This window comes from Mirounga angustirostris, unplaced genomic scaffold (genome assembly GCF_029215605.1).
Source record: "Mirounga angustirostris isolate CCGP_5_RB_7025 unplaced genomic scaffold, mMirAng1.0.hap1 SCAF_4, whole genome shotgun sequence".
Classification (NCBI taxonomy): Eukaryota; Metazoa; Chordata; class Mammalia; order Carnivora; family Phocidae; genus Mirounga; species Mirounga angustirostris.
Genome location: NW_026991712.1, coordinates 133,054,462 through 133,071,191, shown reverse-complemented (window position 1 = coordinate 133,071,191; position 16,730 = coordinate 133,054,462). Strand labels below are relative to the sequence as shown.

Below are 16,730 nucleotides of genomic sequence, written 5' to 3'. Positions count from 1 at the left end.
GATGAATTCTTCCTCATCAACTTTCCTTTTATCTGAAGGATTATTTCTCAAAGTTTCCTATATGTTCTGCAGTGTTTAAGAAAATTACATACCTATAGTCTAATATTTTTAATGTTACGATAGCGTGTACATTGACTCTGGATTCACTTGGTAGTGTCATGGCAGTCTCAACAGAATCACTTTGACTAGGTCCATCATCTGGCAAGAGAAAAGTTATATGAAACCAATATATATAATATAAAGTCATTTTTAAATTCTTGAATATATATAAAAATGGTATACATGATTTCTAGATATTATTGGTAAGAATGTTTTTAGTCATATACTTTATTTCTAATAACTCAAATCTAGGTCTAGAATTTAATATTTAATTAATAGAAAATAGATAAAACTATTATAATATGGCTTTAAAATCTTTTAATAAATCCTACCAAGAAAATTTGGGAGTAGGAAAGAACCTTCAAATAACTACAATCTCTCAGAAGAAACAATAACACTAATCCTTCCTCTTAAGAAAAATAATATGGTTTATTAGAATTTGTTAACAAAGGAAAAATATTACTTCCCACAAATGTCTATCAAATAGGCATACACCTATCTTCTTCGGAGTTAGGACATATGGAAACTGATTATCCTCGATCATTTGAAACTGGGGGATTTACATAATTGAGTAAGCTTTTGGTACATTATTCATGTTAAGAGGTTTTTTTTCAGCAAATGCAAGACTTTATTTTCAATAGAAATTACTAACATACATGCATACTTACACACTCATACACAATTAACTCCCTCACTAGTTTCCAAAGACTGTTTTAACACTGTCATCATATGGTATAAAGAACAAAACAAACATAAATCATACACATCAAAAAGAAATGGCTTTGTGACTTATTGGCAAAAGAGACTTCAAGCCATCCAGACAGAAGTAAAATAAGACTATTAATTTTCAACAATGTGAAAAAAATGAAATAGTCCTAGCATTCATCATACGTTAAGAGCATAAGGCATACCAAAAGAACATAAAACAATTAGTAGTATCTCTGATCTTGCTTCAGCCCAGCAGGCATTTAATGAACATTTGTTGAATACTATGAAGTATATTTCTCTTGCATGGAGCTCATCAATTATTCACTAATCAATATCATTAAGCTAGTATTTCTTATGCAAATATCATATGGATATTTTGTTCATAGAAGAAGCACAGAATAAAAGACAGTATCAAATAGAAATAAAAGACATCAAAATATTTATTAGTATTAAGTAAATGCTTTGGTATTTAGAAGTACCCTAGCATTTTGGTTATGTCATTTTAAAGAATATGTAATATATATTGCCAAATTACATCAGCAGATAGGAAACATTAAACCAGCAACAAAACCCAGCATTATTTTTTAAATATACGTGTATACTAGCATGACAACATACTGAGATGAGTATTCTCAACACTTTCCAAAGAGCTACCTTTAATAATCATATTATATGTTAAAAAAAAAAAAAGAAGAAGAAGAAGAAGATAGCAGGAGGGGAAGAATGAACGGGGGAAAATTGGAGGGGGAGATGACCATGAGAGACTATGGACTCTGAGAAACAACTGAGGGTTCTAGAGGGGAGGGGGGTGGGGGAATGGATTAGCCTGGTGATGGGTATTAAAGAGGGCACGTTCTGCATGGAGCACTGGGTGTTATACGCAAACAATGAATCATGGAACACCACATCAAAAACTAATGATGTAATGTATTGTGAGTAACATAACATAATAATAATAAAAAAAATCAGCATCAAGAATGTAAAGAGGGAGCCCATTATCCCTTGGGAGGAGACTATACTAGAGATAGACTTTCTTTTCATTATATATCCTTGTATATCGGTTGAAATTTTTTTTACCATGTACATTTACTGACTTTTTAGTTAAAAAACTTAAGATGGCAATATTCCCTAAATTGATCTACAGATTCAATGTATTCCCTATCAGAATCCCAGGTGACTTCTTTGTAGAAATCAACAAACTGATTCTAAAATTCATGTGGGATAGCAAGAAACACACAATAGCTAAAACAAGACTGAGAAAAAAGAATAAAGGATTTACCTTTCCCAACTTCAAAATTTACTACAAATCAATGGTAATCAAGAGACTGTGGTACTGGCACAGGATAGACATACAGATCAATGGAATAAAATTGAGAGTTTAGAATGAACCCTGTATTTCTGGTCAAATGATTTTCAACAAAAATGATAACACCACTCAATGAGGGAAGAATAGTATTTTCAACAAATGATACAAGGAAACTGGATAGCCACATGCAGAAGAATTAAATTGGATCCTTATCTCATACCATATATAAAAATCAACTCAAAATGAATCAAGTACTTAAATGTTAGAACAAAAGTATAAAACTCATAGAAGAATACAGGAAACAATTTTCATAAAACAGGTTTTTGCAAAGGATTTTTAGACATGAAACCAAAAGTGTAAGCAAAAAAGAAAAGGAAAAAATAAATAAATTGACTTCATCAAAATTAAGATAAAAAAACACCTTTTGTATTTCAAAGGACACCACCAAGAAATGAAAAAACAAACCCACAAAGGACTAGAAAATACTTGCAAATCATGTATCCAACAAGACATTTCTATCCAGAATGCATAACGAACTACTATGACTCAATAATAAAAAGATCAAAAAAATTAAAAATTGGGCAAAGGATCTCTCATGAACATACATGCAAAATTCCTCAACAAAATACTAGCAAGTTGAATATTAAAAAGTATTTTAAAAATTATACACTGTGACTAAGTGGGATTTAACCCAGGTATTTAAGTCTAGTTCAGCATTCAAAAATCAATCAATGTAATGTTTCACATCAACAGGCTAAAAAAAGAAAAATTATATGGTCATATTAATAGATGCATAAATAAACACTAACACTCCTTTATGATAAAAACTCAGTTTTTTCTACAAAAAACCTAAAACTCACATCATACTTAACAGTGAGAAGCTTGAAGCTTTCCCCCTAAGATTAGGTACAAGGTAAGGATACCCCCTCTCACCACCACTCTTTCTGAACATCATACTGAAATGTACTTGTTAATGCCATACAGTAAGGAAATGAAATTAAAAGTATATATATTGGGAAGGAGGACATAAAATAGTCTTTGTTCACAGATGACATGATCATAGGTAGAAAATCTAAAAGATGTGACAAGAAAAACCTGAAACTATTAAGAGATTATAGTAAGGTTGCAGGATACAAGGTTAATATATAAAATTGCTTTCCTTTGTATCAATAATAAGTAGAATCTGAAATTAAAAACACAATACTAACTACATTAGCATCCCCCAAGTGAAATACTTATATATAAATATGACAAAATATGTGTAAGAGTCTATGAGGAAAACTATAAAACTCTGATGAATGAAATCAAATAACTAAATAAATGGAGAGACAGTCCATACTCATGGATAAAAGGTCTCAATAAAGTCAAGATGTCCCTTCTTCCCTACTTGATCTATAGATTCAATGCAATCTCAATCAAAATCCCAGCAAATTATTTTGTGGATAGTGACAAACTGATTCTAAAATTTATATAAAGCAGCAAAAGACTCAAAATGGCCAACGCAATATTGATTGGAGAACAACAAAGTTGGAAGACTGGCACTATTCAACTTGAAGACTTACTATAAAGCTACTGTAACTGAGACAGTGTGAAGCTGACAAAAGAACAAACAGATCAATAGAACAGAACAGAGAGCCCATAAATAGACCTCCATAAATACAGTCAACTCATCTTTGACAAAGGAACAAAGGCAATAAATATAATGGAGTAAAGATGGTCTTTTCCACAAATGGTGCTGAAACATCAGGAAATCCACATGCAAAAAAGAATTAGATTTATTCATAACTGCCAATACTTGGAAGCAACCAACATATGCTTTAGTAGGGTAAACAAATAAACTATAGTACATCTAGACAATAGGTTATTCAGTCCTAAAAAAAATGAACTATCAGACCATGAAAAGCATGGAGGACACTTAAATGTGTACTACAAAGTGAAAGAAGTCAATCTGAAAGATTCCAATTACACGACATTCTGGAAAAGGCAAAACTATGGAAACAAGAAAAAGATTAATGGTTGCCAGATATGGAGTGATTGAGGGGATAACAGGATAAATAGGCAGATCACAGAAGATTTTTAGGGCACTGAAAATACTTTGTATGATATTACAATGGGGAATATATATCAGTTGTCCAGATCCATAGAATATACTACACCATTATGATGTGTCAACGCAGGCTCATCCGTGGTAAAAAAAATGTACCATTCAGGTAAATGATTTTGATAAATGGGGGAGGCTATGCATGTGTGGGGGCAGAGGATATATGGGAAATATCTGTACCTTCCTCTCAATTTCATTGTAAACCTAAAACTACTCTAAAAAAATTAAGTCTTTAAAATTTTTTTTTATTATTCTGATATGACTTCTGACTCATATCATAATAATTAAATTTTTCTGGAAGAGAAAGCATACCTGGAAAAGAAAGGAAACTCCTTGATTGGCAGGAACTAAGAGTCTTAGAAAATTACATTAATTTATTTGAAGGTCAAGGTGGAAAATGAAAACTGCTGAAGTATGTAATTATCTTATTCATTTAACATACACTGACTGGCAATATGGTGCTAGGTTAGGCTGTGCATAACCAACAGAGTCATGAGCTAAATTAACAGTTGCTGTATTTAGCCACTCAGTTGTAGAGTGTTTGTTATGCAGCAATACACTAGTATAGCTGAATTTTTTTTAATACTCTAGTGTATTCTACAATGATATACATAAAATAAAAATTGGGATATAGTACACTTTAGTGAAGCATTCAAAATTAAATGTATAGTATCATTTTCTCTTTTGGTACATATTCATGCTAAATTAACATATCCTGAAAAATGTGTTTTATCTTTATACTTGTCAGAACTTAGCAAAACTATGCATGAAGCAGATATTCAAATAACTATTAATATACTTCCCAGTCAATAGCATTCATATACGATATCATAAAAGTCAAGTTTTGCTCTTTTTTTCAAAATTAAAGCACTAGGATGCTTACTGAATCTTTGTTATATTTTCCAATTGATACACTGTAACACAAATCAAAGAAATTAAGGAAAAAATATTTATTATTGTGAATTTAAGGATGTTTTTATAACTTCAGCATATTTATGGCCTGTATGGATTCAGAATTAGAACCACACCTGCCAGGGACCATTTCCTCTAATTATTTACACCCAAAATACATGTAAATTTATGTACTGTTAGCACTTCACCGCCTTTCATACTATCCTTCAAAATATAGGAAAAAAATAGAAAAGCACCTTTAATCTTGCTTCGCAGATATTTTAAGACTTCTTGGGTTCCTTTCTGAAAAGGTGGAGAGAAGACACATATTCACCAAGATATACCTTGCAGTTTCATAGATCAACATGCATGTTTGAATTTCAAATTTAAAAACCAGAACTGAGTTCTAAATATGCTTACATTTATAATTTCTCTTCGTATAGTTCTCAAAGGATTTCCTTCTAGTGCCAGAAATTTCAAATGAAGTTTTCCCAATGAACAGGGTAGACTACAAAAAAGATTAAACTGATTTCAGGGAAAACATGAAGAGTAAGTATAATTCAACCAATAGTTGACTATAAAACTATAACAACATATGACAAACTATATATCATATGATAGTGTCAAAGAGAGCTCAGGTAACATAGGCCTAAAGTATCTCCCTTTGAAATGCTGAACATGTAAAAGAAAAAACAGATTTGTTTTGAAATTGTCATATTGTGACTGCTAAAAAAAAATGTGAGCTACAAAACATTTGCTAAGTAAAAATTGTAAAAAGTAAATTTGAATGAATCAGATTCAAGATAGCCATACTCAAGGATACTAAATGTTTTGATTTTTTTCCTTCAAGTAAGCAAATGAAATTCTTTCCTAATAACCTAATATTATTTAGGTTATTTATTAGTACAAAAACACCTCTATCCCAAAATTACTGTGATCAACCTACAATACCAATTTATTTAATGAGATTATAATCAAACTGCTTCTGTTCTTAATCTTTCAGTAGCTCCCCATCTCTTAACGAATGAAACTTACTCTTCACAGGCATTTTAAGGACCTATTCTATATGGCCTCAATTTACCTTCAAGCCCTAAATTCTTACAATCTCTCTAATTGCACCCTATTTACCAGGTCAACTTGATTCCTTGTTGTTCTCTCAATATACCCCTACAATTTCCTGAACTTTCAAGGTTTTCTTTGTGCAGTTTTGTCCCACCAAGTGAATCATTCTGACCACCGTACATGTGCACTTGAAACTCAAGGTCATCCTTTAAAGATCATATGGTGGGACTAAAGTGAGGCATGACCCTGAAGGTGAGTGTGCTCTTAAATTCTGTGCTCTAGGCACTTAACTTGCCTCGCCCTAGTCCCAGTCCTAATGATCATCTAAAAACGTTTTTTCTGGGGTGCTGGGTGGCTCAGTCAGTTGGGCATCTGCCTTTGGCTCAGGTCATGATCCCAGGGTCCTGGGATCGAGCCCCATATCAGGTTCTGTTGTCAGCGGGGAGCCTGCTTCTCCCTCTCCCTCTCCCTCTCCTTCTGCCTGCCACTCTGCCTACTTGTGATCTCTCGCTCTGTGTCAAAAAAAAAAAAAAAAAAAACTTAAAAAAATAAATAAAATAAATAAAAATGTTTTTTCTTCTACAAAATCTGCCCTGATTCCTCTCAATAAATTGCTGATACCTCCATTTCCTTTAAGCCCTCAAAGCATTTTATATCTCTCCCATGGCTTTACATTCATTTAATAAATTCAACAAAGATTTATCAGGTACCTTCTAAATACCCAGACACTGATCTAGGAGTTAGAGCAGTGAACAAAACAGATAAAAACCCTGACTTCTTAGTTTATGTTCTAAGTGGATGAGAGTAACTTATAAATATATCTGATTCTATTAGTATTTTAAGCTTGCTGCCAAGGACCAAATCTAACCATTCTTTGTAAGTCTGCATATGATACTTGTTCAATAAATGTTTAGTGAATTCAGTTGAGAAAAAAGATCTCTACGTATTTTTTTACAAATCTTATTTACTTATTAACTTATGAATTATAAACAAATGCAGGTATGATTTCTTAGTCCTTTGATCTTTAAACTTACCTACTAATATCATTGTTGCTTAGGTCAAGCCTTTCCAAAGACTGTAGTAGTGTAATTTCATCTGGAACAGATTTTAACTTATTATCCCGCAGGTCTAGCACAAGGACAGAATTCAGATGCTTAAGATGTTCTGGCCCTAATATTTCAATCTGGTTTTCACCTACATGTAATTCCTACAAAACCAAAGATGAATCATATGTATTTCTGTCAATTTTATATTAGATGATAAAAATAAAATTGAAATCTTAATTTCAAATCACTGAAAAATACATGGAAAAAAACATAAGCTTCTAATTACTAAGGTGCTTAAGTTTTCAATTACAATTAAGCTAAAAATGGTAAAAACAGAACACTTCCAAGGATTTTCTGATAATTTAAAAATAATTAAAGATATAATCTGGCAGAAAGTTCAAAGTTTACAAACCAAAGCACAGAAATGATTTAGTAGTTACATTTATAGAATTAATAAAAATACAAATCCAAGAACGATGATGATAAAAAATTTAAAGTTTAAAAATAAGTTGGAATGAGCATAAAAAGTTATAATCAGTTTGTTGTTACTTCTTTATTTATTTGAGAGAGAGAGAGCGCGCGAGTGAGCAGGTCAGAGGCAGGGGGAAAGAGAAAAAGAATCTTCAGGAGACTCCATGCTCTGTGGGGAGCCCTACACAGGGCTCCATCTCACAACCCTGAGATCATGACCTGAGCAGGAACCAACAGTCAGACACTTACCCAACTGAGCCACCCAAACATCCCTCATTAGTGATTATTAAATATAGTGATTTCCCATTAACAGAATCTATAATTATCAGATGTATAACTAATCTTTAAATAACTTTTTCAGTTCCTTTTATCACTGCCACCATTCTGTTTAAGAGAAGCCCTTTTAACTCTAACACATAAAAGTATACATGAAGGAAAACAAAGCACGGCAAATTTAAAAGACAATGTTAATGCTATATACTTAAAACCAAAAGAAAGTAATTAATTTTAAACAGACCCAATTATGATTAGGTTAACATGAGAGGTGGCAACTTACAGAATTAGATATATATTCCTTCCTAGTACTCCAGGTGTCCTACAGTATGACTCCACCTTACTATGTTAGCCTCATTATCTACCTCTCCAGTTATATACTACTCAGATGAAATGTACAAATTCCTATATTTAAGTTAATTATTTCTTAAAAAAAAAAAAAAATCTACTGCTGGGCGCCTGGGTGGCTCAGTCAGTTAAGCGTCTGCCTTCAATTCAGGTTATGATCCCAGGGTCCTGGGATTGAGCCCGGCATCAGGCTCCCTGCTCAGCAGGGAGTGTTTCTCTCTCTATTCCTCTGCCCCTCCCCACTGTTCATTCTCTCTCAAATAAGTAAATAAAAATCTTTTAAAAAATTTACAGGCTTCTTAAAAAAAAAAAAATCTACTGCTAACAATACCATTAACATAGTCAGACTAAAATTCTGAAAAATATAGGAAAAACATAGCACTTATAACTAATACATATTCCCAACGTAAAACAAGATTAAAAATTTCATTTTCATAATTAACTTTTGGAAAATATATAGTTTAATAATCATCTAAATATTACCTTTAATAATCTACAAGAAGGAAATTCTGGTAGAAAACGTAATTTATTCCTCCGCAAATAAAGCGATTCTAGTGACTCCATGTTAGCCAATTCAGGGGGTACAGCTTCTAAGAGATTTGAATTACAATCCAAATGCTTTAATCCTATAATACATAGTAAGTGAAAAACAAAAATACTTTAATAAAGAGAAAAATATTGGTCTATAATTGTATGCACATTCAAAAAAGTGTACATCACCATGAATTACAAACCCACGCCACTGTATACTGCTATAATAATAAATACTAGAATACCACTGAATGACATAAACATAAACTGAGATTGCTTTTATACTTAATTATAATTAAAGAGATATGACATTAAAAATGATGTTTAATAATGGTCCAAGTCATCTTTGTAATGATAAAAAACAAAATACTCCAATACTCTGTTAAGGTATTCTAAAATATACAAACTACAGACTATGAGATATTATTTCCCTCAGTAATTATACATCTTTATTTTTTTTAAGATTTTATTTATTTAGAGAGAGAGAGCAGGGGGAGGGGCAGAGTGAGAGGGAGAAAGAGAATCTCAAGCAGATTCCGCAGTGAGCACGGAGCCTGACACAAGGCTTGATCTCACAACCCTGACATCATGACCTAAGCCAAAATCAAGAGTCAGCCGCTCAACCAACTGAGCCACCCAGGTGCCCCAGTAATTATACATCTTTCAAAAGAAAAAGTTTAAGGTAGTTAAAGACATACATGCATGCAACACTAGCTGTATGAATGGATGTCAAATAACTGGCTAGTAGTAGCTTAGACACATGTATTTAAATTTGGCAAGTTGACTTTCTGTCAAAAAGCCTTGGATTTCTATGTTTGTCCTCCTATTTTTCCATCTATCCATACTGTCTCTTTCTCCCTCCATCCTCTTTCTTTTCTTTTCTTAATTTTGTTTAAATTACATGCTTTCTCTAACATCTTAGCTAACACTATGGACAAGAATGCATACTATAGCTCAAGAAAGATGTTCTTACTTGCAGCATCTCTCTTACCTCCTGGATCTATCTTTCTTAAAAAGGCATATAAGAAAACAAAAATGGAAAAAAGTAAAGGTCTTCTTTCCCTTAAGAATTCAATAAGCAGCTTTCTCCCTAATACATATCACAGATTCTTCTACTTACGATGGCCACCACATATTTTCCACAATTCACTCTCAACCCTCTAGTTCGAATAGGTGATATACACTTTACAACTTTTTTGCTGTACTTTGAGCCTATCAATTTTAACATAATGCAAGACTGAGTTGATATTGCCTTAGACTGCTTCTTTTAGTATTTAAAGATGCTAACTGCTTTCAAAACAAATGTAATAATACTACTTTCAACAAATACTATAATAATTTATGTATTATTTGACTAGAGCATTTTTAAAAATGTCACAATTGGGAGCCTAGGTGGCTCAGTCTGTTAAGTGTCTGCTTTCAGCTTGGGTCATGATCCCAGGGTCCTGGGATCGAGCCCCGCATCAGGCTCCCGGATCAGCAGGGAGTCTGTTTCTCCCTCTGCCTCTGCCTTTTCCCCTGTTTGTGCTCTCTCTCAAATAAATAAATAAATAAATATAATCTTTAAAAATAATAATAAAATTAAAAATGTCACAATGTGATTCACCTCAAATCCAGTAAATTCTATAAAGAAAAGTTTGTTTTAAAAGTTAGACACTATAGTTTTCACAACTGTTTGCATTTAAGAGCACTGAGAATATAAGCAGTGCATAGTGGAAAGAGCAATGGGGATGGAGTAAGAGGATTCAAGCCTTATAGAACTGTTGTGATTCAGAGGCGCCTGGGTGGCTCAGTTGGTTAAGCGACTGCCTTCGGCTCAGGTCATGATCCTCGAGTCTGGGGATCGAGTCCCACATTGGGCTCCCTGCTCAGCAGGGAATCTGCTTCTCCCTCTGACCCTCTTCCCTCTCGTGCTCTCTGTCTCTCATTCTCTCTCTCTCAAAGAAAGAAAGAAAGAAAGAAAGAAAGAAAGAAAGAAAGAAAGAAAGAAAGAAAAAAGAACTGTTGTGATTCATGCCTTGGCTCTACAATATATAACATAATTTCTAAGCGAGGTTTATGAATCTTTAAAATGTAAAAAATATTCATCCCCCTAACTTACATCCTCCTAACATCACAACTTTGTGATGGCAAAACAATATATGTAAAAGCATTTGAGTTATAAAGAACCATACAAATGTTAGATGTTGTTCTTGGCATCCAGTCATTAATAGTGAAATAACAACTAAATGTCCTACTGGTGATAGTTTAAAAGTATCACTGTCATGGCTAAAGGAAGAAAGCATCTGATCATTAATTATATAGTATACTGGAAAAACTGCTATAAATTCAAAGTATTTTTCTACTGATTTCCCTCATTTCCCATCTCTCAAGATATGTTCACCCAACTGATGAAAAAAAATCCAAGCTTCTTATATATTAAGATAATGTATTTTATGTTTAGCTCTACTTTTTAATACCTTTATTGAAAAATGGCAAAGATAAGCAAAGTCTTTTTTTTTTTTTTTAAAGATTTTATTTATTTGACAGAGAGAGAGAGACACAGTGAGAGAGGGAACACAAGCAGCGGGAGTGGGAGAGGGAGACGCAGGCTTCCCGCCGAGCAGGGAGCCCGATGCGGGGCTTGATCCCAGGACCCTGGGATCATGACCTGAGCCGAAGGCAGACGCTTAACGACTGAGCCACCCAGGAGCCCCAAGCAAAGTCTTAATTACCGGTGTCCCAGGTAAAGGTTCCCCTAAAATATTAACTGGATTTATGGAAGATTTAACTTATGTATCCTATTACAAATGACAAATGACTACTAATATAAGTAAAACAGCACAATTTTACAAATTTATCTCAAAATGATTTGTAATCAACTTTACAAAATCACTCCTATAACCTCCATAAGATGGAGGTTTAAAAAAATGAAGAGGGCTTATATCTGATTAGCAGAAAAGACTAGATAAGGTAAATAGTGTACAGCTGACACACAGTATGTTCATTAACCAAGAAATAATAATAGTTTGCTTTTAAACAAAAAAATTCACTATAATGATTTTGCCCTCTAAATCAAGAATTCTAAGATAATTAAGTAAAATTATTTAAAAGGTACTGAAATGTGCCTTTAATTTCTTTATCCCTTAATACTAGTTCTAGAATATGTTAAATATGATGGTGATATGGTAAACTCCAACAGAATCACTATTTTAACCTTTTTTTTTTTTTTTTTTTTTTTAAATGATTGACCAGGGTGCCTGGGTGGCTCAGTTGGTTAAGCGACTGCCTTTGGCTCAGGTCATGATCCTGGAGTCCCTGGATCGAGTCCCGCGCATCGGGCTCCCTGCTCTGCAGGGAGTCTGCTTCTCTCTCTGAACCTCCCTCCTCTCATGCTCTCTATCTCATTCTCTCTCTCAAATAAATAAATAAATAAATAAATAAAATCTTTAAAAACGATTGACCATTTGGGCAAAACTAGACTATCTCCTGGCATCATTACTTACGGACCACGAGGAGGCTACAGCTGTAACATAACCACAAGTAGAATCACCTATTAAAGGGGAATAACCTCTTCATGAATGTTGAATAAATGAAGAGATAACATAGCTCAAAACCCTAATCAATATCTCAGGTATATAATTTTACCATAACTCATAATCATATTTTATTTTCCTCTTTTTAATATGCCAAAATATGCTTTTGGTGGGAACTGTTTAGGAAGTGAAGCTAGACAATAATGGTCTGGAGAAAATCTGACTACTTGCTATTATTTGCTTGACCTGCATAAAATCTATTATTTTACTTCCCTGTAACTAACAATATTAAAATTTATTTTTCTAAATATAAGTTGCACCAACTTCACATTTATATATGTTTTAAAATAGAGAAGATTTACTTTTCATTCCACTTATTCCTGCTGGCAAACTCTTCAGCTGATTACTGGAAAGATTGAGTCGTACCAGACTGGAGAGAGAAGAAAAACTAGCAGGAACAGTTGTAAGACGATTGTTGGAAATATCCTTTAGAAAGAGAATGAATGAATGAATCAATCAAGTAATCAATCGATAAATAAATAAATAAGTAATTGATCCCTCAAAGGGTTTCCAGGATTTTGAGGAGAATGCAACATAAAGAAAGACTATTTCAAAGGTGATATGTTTTGTAACCCTCATTCACTGACAATTTCACAGGTTGTTTGTCATTCATTACCTCAGTGTTCTATTAGACCACTATGTGCCGAGTAATGGAGCAGAAAGGAATCAGAATGAATTCTGACTTCAGAAATACTTTACATGAAGGTTTCTGTTATTACTAAGTCATGCTATATCATGCATCATGTTTTTAATTAAAAAATCCATTTGTCCATCTAATATTTAGTGAGTACCTAAGATAATTAGGCAAACTGTATAGGTAAACTGTAATATGAAAAGAAAAATGTCTTTGCAAGAGAAAAAAAATCTTGAGAGACAAAAAATAAAGCTGAGAAAATGGACATTTTAATTTTTAAGGAAAAAATATTCCCTCTCGGTTCTTCTGCAGACCTCAGCAAGTCTGCTGTGACTAAGTCCAGAAGTTTACTCTACTCTCTGCTTTTCCTTCATTCAAGCTTGCCTAATTAATGTCTATATCTGTTTTTTTAAGTCATTGTTTCTGTTTTTTCTTTAAAACATAAACAGTTCAGAAAGAACTGTTTTTTGAAACTCCATTTAAAAGACAATCAGATAACTCTTATGACATCTGAATTAGGTATAAGTACTCCACTAGCTATCAGCAAACTGTTAGGTAGGGCCAGTTGCAACAATGAATACAAAAAAGTTACTTAAGGGAACTTGTTCTCTGAAGATGGATTTAGTCTAACATTAAACAATTACATTCTGTAACTCTAAATCAATTAAGAAGATAGTAAAAGGTAAAAACACTAGACCAGCTATTTTTTTTATAAAACACAGATATAATTATAAATAACACAAAATAATGTATCACAATCAACAACAGGAAACAACAATCTACAACTCCAATACTCTAAACACTAAGAATGAACAGATTACTATGAAATAAATACTTTGTAATATCAAAAGTTACTGACACTAAATGCAATGTAGTATTCTGGATTGGATCCTGGAACAAAAAAAAAAAGGACATTAGTGAAAAAACTGGGAAAATCTTAATAAAATCTGTAGTGCAGTTAGTAATACTGTACCAATGTTAATTTCTTAGTTTTTCAAATGTCCCATGGGTATGTAAAATATCAAATTAAGGAAAGCTAGGTGAAGAGTATTGGCAACTCTCTGTACTCTCTTTACATTTTGTAAATCTAAATTTATTTCAAAATAAAAAACTTAAAAAAAGTTTTTGATACAGAAAAGATACTAATTCACAAATTCTTAAGATAGTTTAAAAAACCCAAATCAACAAAATTACTAAAATTAAACATTTAATTATTGCAGTTAATAATTAGATATAAAATATAAGTACATTATACATAAATTAATCAGTATTTATGCTGTCATTTCTTCAATAAATATTCATTTAGTACCATTGCTAAGCAGCTTTTATATAACTTTAAGAAATATTACTAGCTTAAATTATTAAACACGCTTATATTTCTAATGTTGTGATATACTGTTGCTCACATTTATGATTAGATACTGAGTCCTTAATAATACAATTCTCAACTGAAATATCCTTTCATTATGCAAATGACTATCCGGGAACCCATAAAAAGGAAACAACTGGGAACTGCTACAGTTTATTAGGTTTCCTTTCTAATCTAAATACTCTTCTTTTTTTATTTACCAATTGCTATCTTTTACCATTAGACTTTATAAGAAAATCTGATGGCCCCTTCCTTAGCCATTCATTTTATCTACCTATGCCTTTAACTTTCCAAACCTTATTTCCAATCTGATCAAATTGAAAGACAGATACTGAAGAATGGCTGCAGACGGTTATAAATGTTGATTTCAAACACTAGAGCAGATGAGGGGAATATCAAGGAAGATGTATTTACAGGAAAAAAGTAGAGGTAAAAGAATTAACTTCCCCTTTAATGAGAAATAAACTTTAAGACTAAATTGACATAAGTTTTTGAAAACATGTAATAGGGAAAACAGCAAGAATGTAAGAGGAAATAACTATGTGGAGTAAAGATTATATATTAGAACAAGTAATCTAACCTAGCTAGTCTTTCAGATTGAATATTTTAGTGGAATCTTACTCCTTCAGGGGTATAATGGGAGAAAAAAAGGGATACACTTTGGAGTCAAACTGACATGTTAAAATCCTGATTCATTACTTATTCATTACATGGCTTCAGATAAGGTACTTTTTTTTTTTTTAATAAACCGTAGTTCCATATCTGTATTAGGGGATAAAACTATGTACCTTGCTATATGTAAAGCACAAAGCAAAGTGCCTATTATTTTCATTATTCTTAAAATAATATCTGTATTGCTTGATGGTTATCTCTATTTAGGATGTGACATAGATGGAATGAAAATTTTGCGAGGTAAGGTGGACATTTTGAAAAATAGGGAAGAAAAGGCAGGCCTTAAAGGGACCGTCTGAACACTCAAAGGACAGGAGGAGGGTTATAGGGACAATAAAGAAGGAATGGGTATACAAATGGAAATTCATATATGCTAAAGACACCTTTCCCCTATTTTGCAAAGCCATAAAATCCTCTGAATAAGAGTCATCCTTATCACCCCCTTCCACACTCTACTCTTAAATTAAAACCTAAGGTGATTTTATAAGAAAAAATAGGAAAAATAAATTTACAATTACTAATTTAGCAATCTAATTGAAATGCAGTTTCTGATAATCTAGTCCTATAATCATCTGTCCATGTTTTTCATGATTTCAATCATACATCCAATTTCTCAGCCTGATGAAAAATCACATCAGCCCCAAATTATATAAAAATTGGAAAATCACAACTTACCAAATCTTCTAAATTGAAAAGTTGTTCAAATCCCTCTGGAATGCAAGTTAGTTCATTATGCTGGAGATATAGACCTTTCAGGTTTCTTAAATTTGTAATTTCTTCAGGAAGTATTTGCAGTTTGTTATGGCTATTGATTGATAAAATAAATGCTGAGTAATTCAGTAACAACATAATAAATATTTGTAAAGGTATTTTTGCTAACCAACTACATGGGCTCATTTTTAAAAATGAAATATGGTTACTAATTCTAAAAACTTATCAAACTTCACATCCGAAAAGTATATAACTCATTAAGATTATAGTCATCTAAAGTAATCAAATTGAGAGTTTCAAAGAAAACAAAGAAATAAAGGTTTTTATTTTTATTTTTTTTAAAAGATTTTTATTTATTTAACAGAGAGAGACACAGCAAGAGAGGGAGCACAAGCAGGGGGAGTGGGAGAGCGAGAAGCAGGCTTCCTGGTAAGCAGGAAGCCTGATGCGGGGCTCGATCCCAGGACCCTGGGATCATGACCTGAGCCAAAGGCAGACGCTTAACGACTGAGCCACCCAGGTGCCCCAAGAAATAAAGGTTTTTAACCAAATAATTTGTGAACTTTTGATTGCTTCCTTATAACCTACTCTTGATTTTATACGCAATGTGAGAAGATACACTGGACTCTTAATTTTTCATACTGTATCTGAATTTTTTTATTTTATTTTAAAGATTTTATTTATTTGAGAGAGAGAGAGAGAAAGAGAGAGTAGTGCTCATGTGAGCACAAGTTGGGGGAGAGGCGGAGGGAGAAGGAGAAGCAGGCTCACCACTGAGCAGGGAGCCCGAAGCAGGGCTCGATCCCAGGACCCCAAGATCATCACCTGAGCCAAAGTCAGACACTTAACCGACTAAGCTACCCAGGCGCCCCTGTATCTGAATTTTAGAATTCTGACAGAGATATGGGCACATATACACTACAATGGAGTCAC

The 16,730-nt window shown here is 32.9% G+C and overlaps 1 protein-coding gene across 1 annotated transcript in view; it reads right to left on the bottom strand.

The window, feature by feature from the left end:
- LRRC40 (leucine rich repeat containing 40) overlaps positions 1-16,730 on the bottom strand; it is a 50,319-nt gene that overhangs the window by 16,776 nt on the left and 16,813 nt on the right. The window contains exons 4-10 of the mRNA XM_045897419.3: positions 15,762-15,891; positions 12,714-12,837; positions 8,789-8,931; positions 7,202-7,374; positions 5,526-5,613; positions 5,363-5,408; positions 93-198 (exon numbers count right to left, since the gene is read on the bottom strand). Coding sequence (XP_045753375.1) covers positions 93-198; positions 5,363-5,408; positions 5,526-5,613; positions 7,202-7,374; positions 8,789-8,931; positions 12,714-12,837; positions 15,762-15,891 — 810 coding nt within the window. The remainder of the gene's footprint in view (positions 1-92; positions 199-5,362; positions 5,409-5,525; positions 5,614-7,201; positions 7,375-8,788; positions 8,932-12,713; positions 12,838-15,761; positions 15,892-16,730) is intronic.